The sequence below is a fragment of the Danio rerio genome, chromosome 15 (genome assembly GCF_049306965.1).
Source record: "Danio rerio strain Tuebingen ecotype United States chromosome 15, GRCz12tu, whole genome shotgun sequence".
In the NCBI taxonomy this organism is placed as follows: Eukaryota; Metazoa; Chordata; class Actinopteri; order Cypriniformes; family Danionidae; genus Danio; species Danio rerio.
In genome coordinates, this window is record NC_133190.1 from 40,221,658 (window position 1) to 40,236,019 (window position 14,362).

At 33.4% G+C, this 14,362-nt stretch overlaps 1 protein-coding gene across 2 annotated transcripts in view; it reads right to left on the minus strand.

Annotated features, from left to right (window-relative positions):
- kmt2bb (lysine (K)-specific methyltransferase 2Bb) overlaps positions 1–14,362 on the minus strand; it is an 86,630-nt gene that overhangs the window by 57,288 nt on the left and 14,980 nt on the right. For both annotated transcript variants that reach the window (XM_009291876.5, XM_002664671.7), the window contains exons 4-9: positions 11,403–11,602; positions 8,525–8,629; positions 6,874–7,030; positions 4,832–5,042; positions 2,777–2,841; positions 1,364–1,618 (exon numbers count right to left, since the gene is read on the minus strand). In XM_009291876.5, the coding sequence (XP_009290151.1) occupies positions 1,364–1,618; positions 2,777–2,841; positions 4,832–5,042; positions 6,874–7,030; positions 8,525–8,629; positions 11,403–11,602 (993 nt within the window). The remainder of the gene's footprint in view (positions 1–1,363; positions 1,619–2,776; positions 2,842–4,831; positions 5,043–6,873; positions 7,031–8,524; positions 8,630–11,402; positions 11,603–14,362) is intronic.

Here is a 14,362-nt window from a genome sequence, read left to right on the forward strand (position 1 = left end):
GAATTTTATTCTGTCACTAATTATGATATGTTCATCACAATGGAAAATATTTTTATTTTTTAAATAATTATTAGAGATGAATGCAATGATTACAGAATAACCAAAAAAAGGCAGAGAATGGCTGATTTTTGAAATCATTTTCAACAATTGCAAAAAGAGACTGAAAGGGCAGAAGCACAGCTTCGTCAGGCAGATGAACAACTGACAATGAAAAAACTGCAGCAAACCAAGACCAGACCTGAGATCTGCCTCCTAAAGGCTACACTCAGAAAAGCTGGTCTCTCCTCATCAGATGAGGAAGTCTGAAATTATTGTGGAGTTTTTGACATTAAGCTTTTTTTTTTATTATTCAATGGATCTATATTTAAAACTTGTTATAAATATCCTCCTACAGTGTTTGTGTTGTAGGTCTCAGATGAGCGGACTGCTGGAAGAGGATGGGGTGGGGTTTTTATTGTTTGTGTGTATGTGTTTCCATTTCAAATAAAAATAAAGTTACATTGACCCCACACTGGCTATTCTACTTGTTGCTCTTTATCTATATCTATAGATAGATAGCTCTTTATTTATATCTATATCTATAGTTCTATATTGTGATTTCCTATCCTGTTTGAGCAATGGTTATCCAGATTTAGTGATCCTGAAAAGTTCCTATCAGGATCAGATTGATCCAAGTCGATGTTGTTCTGAAAAACTGTCTCAAAAAGTAAGCTGGGTTACGTGATCACGGATCGCAAAAAAAAAGGATTACTAAATCCTGATCAATTTTATTCGAATTAAACCTTTTGAAAAACCGGACCCAGCAAATTCAACAGCTTTCAAGTGGTATTTGTAAAGAAGTGGATTAAACAATCCAAAATGTCTGTTTGTAAAGTAAACAGCGCCATCTGCTGGTAAAAACCAAGTACAGAACAGATTCAAGAGAGAACAATGCAACAAGATTCCAACTTTAGTCAAATTTGTTGGCTTTAATGACTTTTATTAACTAAAAATCTGAATTGCCATGACCCATAATGAAAATCAGGCAGAGGCTGTGTTAAACAGTCCCTCCAGAATTAAGTGAGTGTGATAGCAAGCAGTACAAAACTTAAAAAATCTGTATAAAATTCAGAGAAATTCAAAGGAATAAAATTTCAGAGAATAAAATAGCCTAATCATAAAAACATTTTGATAAATTGCAAGTAAAATGACAAACCCCGGATATTCCATAACTTGTATATAAAAAAATGAGTTCCCAGACTTTTTAAAATTCTACACTATTTAAAAAAAAATCCATGAGCTGTGGGAACCCTGTCAGAATCACTGAAGAATTAATTCCTTAAAAGTTTTTTCACCACATCTCTAGTCCATACTGTGGTCTGACCTGGATTTCGAAGGCCAGGAGTTCTCCTGCGGCCTGGAGAAGCAGAGTTAGAACTTCCGATCCAGTCAAAGTCAGAGTCGTAATCCAGCAGGTCGCAGTATGAGCGTGGAGTTACGTGTCGCCGCGGCTGTTTGCGCACAGATGGACTGTCGCTTAGGGAAGATGGAAACATTCGACCATTTCCTTCACCAGCCTCACCTTCCTCATTACTGGAGTAATATACACTTACAGACGGCCGCCGCTTCTTCCCATGTCCTGGAAATGATGATACGTTAAATATCAGAATAATATATATTTTTTTCTCCTAACATAGAGCAAACTGAGATTCAAAATTAATGTATGTAAGGTGTTAGTGTGCGTTTTATGGGCATTGAATGTACATCTCTAAATTGTGTATAAAATTAGAATTTGGAAAGAAGTTAAAGAGGAGGAAATTAAATGATAAGAAATTAAAATAAAGAAAAAATACATTAACAATGACAGAAAGTTAGGTTGCGTAAAAATATACAGTTGAAGACAGACTTATTACCCCCTCTGAATTATTAGCCCCCCTTGTTTATTTTTCCCCCCAATTTCTGTTTAATGGAGAGATTTCTTCAACACGTTTCTAAACATAATAGATTTAATAATTCATTTCTAATAACTGATTTATTTTATCTTTACCATGATGACAGTAAATAATATTTGACTAGATATTTTTCAAGACACTTTTATACAGCTTAAAGTGACATTTAAAGGCTTAACTAGGTTAATTAGGTTAACTAGGCAGGTTAGGGTAATTAGGCAAGTTATTGCATTCACCTTATTCTTCGCCCACAAGTGGGTGCAGCCATTTGAATCTTTTTGGCACGAGACTTCAGGTCTCATTCACTTCCATTCATTTTTAGACATTAAAACTGCTTGTTTGGCTGTTTGATGTTGCAAACTGATACTTCCTTGTTATATTATTCTACTTGTTCTGTATAGTCATGCAAACATTTGTTTGTAGATCAAGTAGTTTGACCGTTTATTATTCCTAGTCATTTCTCCCATAGGCGACTGAAACGTAAGTTCTAAGACAATCACAAAAACAGGCGCACTTCCGCATTTTAGAATAAGGTCAATAATGATGGTTTGTTCTGTAGATTTTCGAAAAAATTTTGCTTTAAGAGGCTTATAATTTTGACCCTAAAATGTTTTTTAAAAAAATAAAAACTGCTTTTATTCTAGCCGAAATAAAACAAATAAGACTTTCTCCAGAAGAAAAAAATATTCAGACATACTGTGAAAATTTCCTTGCTCTGTTTAACATAACTTGGGAAATATTTAAAAAAAAAATAATAAATTCAATGGTGAGCCTAACAATTTTGACTTCAACTGTATATAAATTAAATAATAAAAAATGATTGCTTTCACTATAAAACACGTTCTTACCTTTTTGAAGCTTGCCACTGAGCCTCAAGGCCTTCCTTTCCTCAACCTGATCACATCTCTTATATCTAAAAAAACACGGAACAATTTGTCATTTAATTCAGAAAGGACAATGTTGATCAAAGTTTGACAAGGGCACTGGATGTGTGAAAAAAATCTAAATCAAAGAGCTTGACAATAATTTAATACTTCAGTTTTAAACATAAAAACATTTTAACAAATATTTCATGTGTATTAGGTGACAAGTTACATTTGAGTTCCTTAATTTAGTTTTTACAATTTATGTAAATTATATGTATTTTGTGCATTAACCTTCATTGTTTATTTCTTAGCATTTTATCTGTTTGCATAGTGATTGATGTTACAAGGTATACGCGGGTTATAGGTTTTAGGTATATATAGGTTTTAATATTGTTACTATTAAATAAAACTTTTACAAATTGTATCAACTTGTATCAAGAGACTATTACAAATGTGTAAAATTGTGATGATGTTTAATACTATAAGCACCAAAATGGAAAAAAATAAATAAATAAATCAAATCAAGGTATTCAAAAAGTTTTTTGAAGAAAGACAAGGGGGATATAATCTGAGAAATAAATATAATTTATATATAATCTGAGAAAAAAAGGAAAAAAACAAGGAAACTTTAAAAAGTTTGTGTATGTCTGTCTGTGGTGTAAAACTATGGAACAGTCCAAATCAGACTCTCAAACAATGTCAGGATAATCAATTTAAAAAGTAGTATATATATTATTAAAGGAGTATAATGATGAAGGTGATTGAAAAAGGATAAAATGAGAAAGGTATGATGATATTTTAATTAATTAATTTTATTAATGGCTATTTGCAGTAATATGTATTTTTGGGTCTATGTTACAAAATGTAAAGACAAGGAATCAAACATATAATGTCAAAGATGCCAAAAGGATAAAATATGTCTCATGTAAAAAGAAGAGATAGATAAAAGAAGAAATGAGTTTAAGTAATAGACAAACGATATATGTGGTAATAGGTTGGGAAAATAACAAGCTTGTGCTTCATCCCACTCCATTTTCGACAATGTTGAAATGTATTTTTTGTTAATGATATTTTATGTATTATATTTCTGTTTGAAAATAAATAAATCAAATCAAAAGCCAATCAAGAAAAAATAAATTTAATTCACTATAATTTTAATACTAAACATTACAAAACTATTAACAAAATTACCCAAGCAGTACATATAAAAAATATAAAAATGTATATTGGTTGCTACAGGGTTCATACACATTTATGCTACTACAGTTCCATGACCTTTTCAAGACATAAGGTAAATATTCTTGACATAACTTTTTATGCAATGTCTACATACATATTAAATAAGAATATTTAAGAATATAGTAAAATACATGACAATCTGTGTAATGTATAATAAAAAATGGCATTGTACATTTACAAGACTTAGCTAAGATTATTTGAAAGCATGTGATTGTCCAGGAACAGGAAAAAAAGTAGAGGCAACCGTAAGAACTTACTCTACCTTTAAACATAAATTAGACAAAAAAAAGTAGAATAAAAGGGACTACTGAAAACAAATGACAGAATTTGAAGAATTCGATTGAAGAAAAAAAAAAAAAAAAAAAAAAAAAAAAATATATATATATATATATATATATATATATATATATATATATATATATATATATATATATTTTTTTTTTTTTTTTTTTTTTTACTTCAATCGAAGAATATTAATATATATAAAATTTAAGTGTAGTTATTTGTTAAACAAATTTCCATGATATTTCCAGCGTTTATTTGTTTTTCCAAAACTTTTCCAGGCCTGGATAATGGCATGTTAAAAATCACATGACTTTTCCAGGCTTTTCATTACTGTATGAAAGCTGTTGTTGAGAAAAGTAGGCAATTACTCCTAATAATTCAGTAATTTATTATGAATTTATGAACATACAATTTTGCACAATATTTAAAAAATTCCGTTATTGCAAAATGTGAGGTGAGAAAAAAATAATCCATAAAGACTAAAATATTAAATAAATTGATTGGCAAACTTACACACAGCACTGGCGTTTAGTGTTGGGGCCGCCAAATTTCGGTTTATCCAGGCAATTTATGCACCTGCCGCAATCTTCTTCATGCAAACAACCCTTACACTCCCCACACCGCCGGGACCGGTGCCCAAACATATGAGACCTTCCACGGCGAAACTTCGGTGTCCTGTGCTCTTGTAAAACAGGGCTTTCTGGGTCAGAGTGAGACTCGACTCCTGCAACAGACAGAAAAATGTCAAAACACTGGCAGAATGCAAAATAATCAGATACCATCAATATGATTAACATGAGCCGTGTAAAAAAAAAATAATAAAAAATAAACTATTTCAGTGAACTCTAGTTAGATTTGTTATGATTAAGAAAACCTAATTAACCAGCTGAAAGTTTGAATCTAAATCAATCAGATAAGTGACACCAGTTAAAGTCTATAATCAGATCATTTCTTCATGTTTATCAACTTAAATAGCTACTTCAATCATTCAAATGCCGCAGACCCTCATTTATGACTAGGCATTGGCCGGTAAAAGGTTCTAATGGTATGATAACCTTGAATATAAATATCACGGTTTCACGGTATTGAGATTACTGCTCTAAAATATATTCTCTTTTTAAATGTCTGGGTAAAGAAATAAAACTTTTCCCCCTTTGTACACAATATATTTTTAATTTGGGAAACATTTTAAATATTTTGGAGCAGTAAACACCTAAAGCTAAATAATTCAAATGTCTTTATTAGTTTCAAAAACACAGCGCAAATCCAAATTTAAAATGGATTCTTTAGAGATATTTTCTGCTGGAGATGCTGTTGTCCTAAAAAAATAAATAAATAAAAAATAAAAAAAGTAAAAAAAAGTAAATCGAACTCATACCTTAGGAACGGTATTTCAGAAAATTTTGATGGATTTAAAACCTTGACTTTTTCAAATTGCGGTATACTTTGTTATCGTCCCAGGCCTAAATATGACCCCTTTAAAAATGTAAAAGTCATCTATATATTAAGATATACTGATAGATATACAATTTATACCGTAAATAAATATACAATTCTGTAATATTATTACTTTTTCTACTCATTATAGTACTGTAACAATTAACATACATTTTCAAAATAAATTGTATAATTTTCGTGTCATTTTTAATTATTAATTATTCTTAATTGTTTGTTTTAGACTAATGCGTGATCTTTATCTTAATTAAATATTTTAATTCAACTAGATTATTAATGATTATTTATTACATTAAGCATTTATTTTCTGCTCATTTTTGTTCTGTATTAATTTACAGATGTTTTCGAAATGAACTTAATCCTTTTTGTATTATAAAAATGATTACATTAATTCTATTTAACTGTATTAGTTTGTTTTATAATAATGTGTTCTTTATCTTAATAAAATATTTTTATTTAATTGGATTTTTATTTTATTTATTTTTTTAATTAAATTTTTGCATGGTTTAAGAAAAACATTTCCATATATCCCCTTATGGGGTCCTAACCACAGTGTGGAACCCCCTGGTCCTAAAACAAAACTGCTAGTTAAACGGATAGTTTGCTCAAAAATAAAATTCCCTTTTGTGGTTTTAAACCTTTATCGGTTTCTTTCTTCTTTTAAACACAAAAGAAGATATTTTGTTGCTGGCAGCTCTCGACTTCCATAGTAGAAAGAAAAATGCTAAGGAAGTCAATGGGAGCCAGCTTATGCGTTTAACAGAAGAAAGAAAGTAAAGTTTGGTTTTGATCAAGTCAAGGGTGAATACATGATTAATACATGATGACTTTCCACTGTAGGAAAAATATATTATAGAAGTCAATAGTCACCGTTCTTCAAAATATCTTCTTTTGATTCAATAGACAAAAGAAAGCCTGAAACAAGTAAAGGATGAGTAAATGATGACAGAAATTTAAATTTTGTGTTAACTATCTATTTAATACCAACTGGAAACTGTAACGCACCTCATCTCAGCATTTCTGATTAGATAACTGAAAACGCACGCTTATATCAAGTGTAAACATTCGTATTCTCAAGTAAACACAGTAAGTGATGGTACCTTTTTCTGCAGGTGAAGGTGAAATGTCTGATCTCTCATGCAAAGGTAAAGCACTGAGTCGTGGGATGTCATCAGGGACCATGGCCCGAGGCTGACCCAAAACCACAGCTGCAGCTCTGCATACATGTTTAATGCGAGGTCCTCCTCTGGCAGGCTCCTTATGGAGAGATTCAAAGTGTAAACGAAGAACCGACAAAAAAAAAAAAAAACTATTATTATATTAACTTGTTCAGGATCGTGATTGTCAAATTTCCATCTAGTTACTGTAATTAAAATATTTTTTTTTACAGAAAATGTAAAGTAAGGGATTACTGTACATTTTTAGGTATTTTTAGATATAGGTATTTTCTAACTTTAACTGTTAAAAGAAATGAGTTAGTACCTAATAAAGTTATGGTAAGCAATAACCTTTTAGTTTCTGTTTATGATTGTAATGCAATAATTTGCACCTTTTGTAAAGCTGCTTTGAAACAATAATTATTGTGAAAAGTGCTGTACACATAAATAAATATGAATTAGTTGCTTTTAATGTACTTGCCTTAAATACTATAAATAAATCTGACAGTCCTGTGTAAAGCAAGCAAGCAGATTAATTGTGTTCTGCCATAGTAATACATGTTGAAGAATTATTCTACAGGTTTACTAAAGAAGCTTACATTTATCAAGACAAAATGTATATGCTTAAGAAGAAATTGAGTCAGAAATTAGATCATATTTGGATAAAAATTTTAGAGAAGCAGAGTAATATACATATATACTGTTCAGATATTTTGCACTACTCGATTTTTCAGCTGAAAAGGATCCGATCTCTCTCACAATTGTACATGCTTAAGAAACAATGTATATGAAAAAGTGCCATTAATTTGAAGCGTTTTGGTCTTTTGATATGTTGAATATTTCTTACTGTTTTTTTAATAATGGTAAAAGACTCAAATTTAAAGAATTAAAAGTTTTTTCAATTTAGAGATTTTATTTATTAGAAATTTTATTGGGATTTTATGGAATATTGATCGACTTCTTTGTATAATTAGCACTTCTTTTTTTGTAACTAAATTTTTATTGATTTTACATGTGAGTGGTCACAGCATCTTTAAAATGTACTCTCCAATAAACACAAGACCCACTTCTCAACCCCCCCTTCTCAACACCCACCAGCGGTGCCAAAGTCCATGCCATCCCACAAATAACATTGCAATAAAGACAAATAACTAAATACATACATTTACATATAAACATTAGATAACATATCTTAAACACAAACATAATAAGCACAGGGTATATTTACAATATATAATATCATAGAAAAATATTGTGTGTATTGCCTCCTCTTGTTGAATCACTGAATGGGACAATTGGACAAAAAACATCTGCCAAATTACTAAACGTAAATGTAATAAGTACTTTTTAAAGTAACTTACCCAACACTGTGTACATATATTTAATTTGTGACAACCTAGTCACCTACTGACCTAGACAACTCCTTAAAGAACATATTTAGCATTGATTACAGCATTACAGAATCTTATTTTGGTAATCCTGAAGAACATTAACACTAACAGATACCGACAGGCATAAAACTGGTGTGAATTGGCTTTAGTATGGGAAAATTATTTTTACTTCAATAAATTTAGAAAAAAAAAAGTGATAATACCTGCTCTGGTGTAGCTTCAGTCTTGTTGGGACAGGCCTTAACAGGCCGTTCTTTTGGTTTTCGTCTTTGTCTTTTTGTTGCAGTAATTCTACCCTCTGGCAAGAGCTACCGCAAACAAGGTGTGAAAACAGATTCAGAAATATTAATAGCAATTCAATTAGAACTACATCCAAAAAAGCATCAACTGGATCAATTCTAATACACAACCATTCAAAAGATCAGATCAGAGTCATTGAGATTTGTATTAAAATGTGTCTTTCTTTATTTAACCAAAATTATGTATAATCAAAAAAAATGTTAGTATAATAAAGTTTTTCAATGTAAAATAATTTATTTTATTATAATATATTTCCTAATGTATATTCCATTTCCTAACACTTCTTAACACTCGCAGGGTTCAACACTAAGGATTTTTTCTACTGGGCCAATCAGGCCAGTGGTTGAGATTTTTACTTGCCCTGCCAAAGTTTTCACTGGCCCCACCAAAAAAAAAAAAAGTTAATAGCTATTTCTTAGCCACATATTTTAAATAATGTGGCAAAATAATGTCTGTGAATCTAGAATTTAAATATTTTAAAAAATGTTATTAAATGTATAATGAGCAAAATTCAAGATTTTATGCAAATGAAAGAGCAGTATAGAAAATGTGCTGGTATTTTATTGCAATTCTAAATTATTTCTATAAAAATGGTATGCCAAACTTACGACAACTCTTTTTTTTTTCTTTTCTTTTTTTTCTTTCTTAATTTTGTACCAGATTACAAAAAAAAAAAAATAAATAACATGCTCATTGTTACTGGCCGATAGGGGCCAGTGACAATCCTGTCTACTGTCCCGAGCATCTTTCATGCTGGCCCCGGGCCACTGGGCAGTCCTTATTGTTGAGCACTGACTCGTATGTTTTCATCCACTCTGGGGTGCTCTTGAGTTGTGGCTCTGTGTTTCAGCAAATGGAATGATTTTCTTTGTGACGAATCTTATTTGACACATATTTCGGGAAAATGCTTTGGATTAAAAAAAAAAAAAAAACTCAATGTTTGGAGGCAGTTTTTGCCCCATTGAGATCCACTCTAATGACTTTTTTGATTGCAAAGCATTATTAATCAGGGCTCAACAATAAGGACTGCCCGATGGGATGGTGCCAGCGTGAGAGATGTTCAGGACAGTAGACAAGATCGTTACTAGCCCGATCGGGCCAGTGCTGCCTTGTCACCAAAGCTTAATTTGCTTGCGATTATATGTCAATTGTGCGCAAATAAAAAAAATTTCAATAAAAAAATCGAGAAACAGTTTGTGATTTCAAGCCTCAAAATGCTACCTTCTCTGTGATGTTGTAAACAACATACTGCTTTTCAGTTCCTCTTATCTGATTGGATGTTGTGAGCATGTTATTTTTTCCTTAACCTGTTAACAAACAGTAAAGGGACGGCAGCATGGCGGCAACATCAAATTATGAGGCTATAAGAAAACTTATGTTTCTAACGTCTTGGAAGCAGACAAGTACATGGGTACAACACGACAAAAAAATGAAGTGATGTTTTGCACAGTTTGCCATCAGTTTGACAGGTCAGCCACCTTTTGTTTGCCAATAAAATACCTGAACATTTCCCATACTGCTAGTTTTGTTTGCACTACACTCAGAACTTTGCTTCAGACTTATATTCAGATGTTATTTTTGACACATTATTTAAAATAAGTGGCAAAGAAATAGCTTTTATTTTCTCTTTTTTTTTTTGGTGGGGCCAGTCAAAATCTTTGCAGGGCAAGTAAAAATCTGATCCACTGGCCCGATCAGGTCAGTAGAAAAAAGCCTTAGCGTTGAACCCTGTTATTATTATTATGCATTCTTGAGTCTGGCTGGTTTTCCCTGTTGGGAAGAGGTAAAATATGTCATTTTTAACTGTTGATCATCAGTTACAGTGCAAAAAAAGCTTAGTATCTGGCTTTTATATGGAGTATAGTGTGTGTGTGTGTGTGTGTGTGTGTGTGTGTGTGTGTGTGTACGTGTTTTTGTGACATATCAGGACACAAATCTGTATAATGACATGGGTATGACACAGGTATTACAAAAAGGAGGTGAAATATGAGGACATTGGTGACGTCCTCATTTCTCAAAATGCTTATAAATCCTACAGAATGAGTTTAATCAGAGAGTAAAGCTGCACACAATCTCCTGTGATGGTTGGGTTTAGGGGTGGGGTGGGGTGAGGGCAATATAATATACGGTTTGGGCTGCATAAAATGAATGGAAACCTATGTAATGTCCCCACTTTTCACAAAAACAAACATGTGTGTGTGTGTGTGTGTGTGTGTGTGTGTGTGTGTGTGGGAGTCTAAGAAAGACCTTTGCATACTTACATTGATATGTTTGGGAAAATCAAAATAAGCAGCTCAGCTCTCAGAACATAGTAAATATAAGTGTATTCATGCACGCACACTATAATCTGCTGTTTTACTTCACAGAACTCCAGATAAAAGCCAGAACCTTTATTGCAGAGGCCTAACTAATGGTTTTATGCTGCCAACTGATGATCAACAGTAGAAATTACACATTTTACCAAATTACACATACTTCCCAACAGGGAAAACCACCAACAATCAAGAATGCATGATTATATGATGTCACAGCTTTGCAATCAAAACATAATGGATCTCAATGGGGCAAAAACAGCCACCAACATAAAGAAAGGGAAGTCATTTTAAACAACACACAAGGGTAAAAGCTGATTTTTCAACATCATTATTCCAGTAGACACATGATCCTTCAGGAATAATTGTAATGTGCTGATTTAGTGCTAAAGAAACATTTCTTTTTATTATCCATGTAGAAACCCCATCCTTGCTAAATCAAAATGGTCATTGAGATGAAGAGACTTACCCCAGATGATTTCAGCTGTTTCTGCTGGTCTATTTTGATGAGCTGAACCTTGGCTTTCTTGAGGAGGTTGAACATGCGCTTGTTGGCTCCTGTAAGGCGAGGGCGCTGTGAGGCGTTTTTCTCCTCAACATCAACATCGTGTTTCTCAGGATCCTCAGAAACTGGTGCTTCTGATTCTGTGAGATGCAACTTATCAAAGTCTGAGGAGTGAAAGAGATTACTGTCAGCTTAGAATTAAGAATACTGTCAGCACTTATGATTTAATTACCTGTAAAGCTCTATTCGGACAGTGATTGTTCCTCGGGGTCATTTTTATTGTTTGATAAATTGCAGATTTTTCTCACAAACCATGTCAAAATCTCCAGCCAAAGTACCCACTGTTTTTGAGAAACACTGAGGGCACGTGGTGATTTAATTGCCATCTAAATCTATCCCAAAATCCTTTTTGGCCACTGAAATGCACAATTAGCTTTCACTTTATGATAATTTGCACATCTCGTGTATTAAAAATGAGCAAATTTTAATAATATTGGTTAAGTGTGACAAATTTAGTGTCCGTCATCAGCATACCGTTTATTATTGACTAGTTATGAAAAGCTGAATTGAGTTTGAGTTGTGTTGAGGTCAATGTCATTGGCTGTTACCATGACGATTGTGCCAGCACTGATTCTGACGCCTCATGTGAATCTAGCATGAATTCGATCAGGGTTAGATGTATACTCTGCACAAATATAGATCTATCTGAATATCCCACATATAAATACTAGCATCCGACCAGGCATGTGAACGATCATGTGAATAAACAAGTATATCCAGGTTCATATGTCTTACAAACACAGATGTCCACTGCAAAATTAGTTATTCATATTCTTTTCGGCTTAGTCCCTTTATTAATCTGGGGTCGCCACAGAGGAATGAACTGCCAACTTATTCAACATATAACACTTGCTGAATATCACCTATAGCGCATGTCTTTGGACTTGTGGGGGAAACAGGAGCACCTGGAGGTAACCCACCTCAACACAGGAAGAAAACGGCAATTGACACAAAAACGGCAATTGACACAGCTGAGACTCGAACCAGCGACCTTCTTGCTGCGAGGCAAACGTGCTACCCACTGTGCCACCATGCAGCCGACTTCAAATTGCTGAAACAATTACTGTCCGAATAGAACTTTCAACAAGAAATGTTACTTAGAACAAAAATACTTAAAAAGGTGTATAAAAATTTAGATTAACCCACACTAAATTTAGATTAACCCACACTAAATTTAGATGAACCCACACTAAATAGTAGAGCCAAATATGACAAATAGTTTTAATGCGTATGACTAAACAGTTACTGGTCCTCATTAACCTCTCTAGTATTATTTTTCATACAATAGAGGTCAATGGGAACCCAGCAAAAAACATTACAATAAAGTCTAATCAGTAAAAGTTAGATAATGGTACTATGGAGGTCAATGGGAACACAGCAACTGTTTGGTTCCACATTCTTCAAAATATTTACCATGGTTAACTTAAAGGGTCACAAAACACCAAAACACATTTTTTGAGCTGTTGACAGTCGTATATGTGTCCCACACTGCTAAAAACACTATTAGGACACCTATATTTCACTAAAAAGTGTAAATTGGTGGTTTTTGCATTATTTCAAGCAAATTCGTACTTCCGGTTTGAAACTAATTTTTGAAGCTGCGTCACGGTCATGACATAATAGCCTGTATTCCAGCGTGCAGACGGGACGTCTGTGCCAGAGTGAGTCTTATTACGTCTTACAGTGTGATGCATTAATGCATGAGTAAGGGTTGGTTCAAACCAATCAGCGCGCTCTATTGTGCAACTTCATTAATATTCATTACTGTCACAGTATTTAGACGACACTCACACCACGTTGTGTTGGCAAAACAAGTGTGAAGTGTTGCTTTTATAGTTTGCTGCAGTTAAGTTTTGTTTTCATTTTCTCTCTGTGAGAGCGCAGACTCACGTGTGGATTAACAGTGTACGCGACGCTCGACAACAATAACTTACATGTCTAAGGAGGAACATTGTTTACCTGAGAGCTGTTCTCATCTGCAAACGCTGAGATCTGGATTCGCTTGTAGTATTCTCTTCATAAAGACGCGGCTCTAGTTGCTGGTGATTGTCCTGTCTCTACAGATTTAGTAAAAGAGCGACCAATGCTCTTTGTTTATTCAGTTTGTTCGTATCGAACTAAGTTAACTATTGCACCGAGTGTAAACATGTTAGCACCACAACCAAACTTTAACCTCGTGTAGGATTTTCACCGCATTTAGTGACCGGAATAACACACGCAAATTTCTGATGCTACCTGCCGTGTGCATCTAAGTTTCCGGGAAATGGTGAGGGTTTTTTTCTCTCATTCGCCGTGCGGTATCAAACATTGCATGAAAAATACACGCTTAGAGCAGTTCCTCGAATCGAATATCTCGTTTGTCGTGAGGGGCATGAATGAATTCCCTGAATGAAAGAGCCAAACTGCAGTTAAAGTCCACCATTAAATAATTTGGCAAATAATTCGACTACAGATGTCCATGTAGGTTAAACACCATCACTTTCTACTGTGTGTGTGTGTATTTTGACTCTGAAACTCGCGCGTGCCTAAATAGACACTCCCACACCATCCCACTTTTCTTCCTCCGACACTCCCCCCTAAACAAAACAGAGCTGGACACGCCCACTTTTCTGAATTTTTCCAAAGTAGAGGTGTGAAAACACCCTGCTGAAACGAGGGGGTTTCATGGCCCTTTAAGAAATGCCTACAGGCTCTGAACAACTTGAGGGTAAGTAAATGCTTACAAGTTCTCTTGATGTGATTAACTGTTAAAGGTTTTATCATGGTTTATGGTTTTATCACAACATTGTCCTGTAAAAAGGGTTACTTTGACTGGTATAATAACAAATAAATGCTGTTTCATTGTGTTATATATGGATATATAT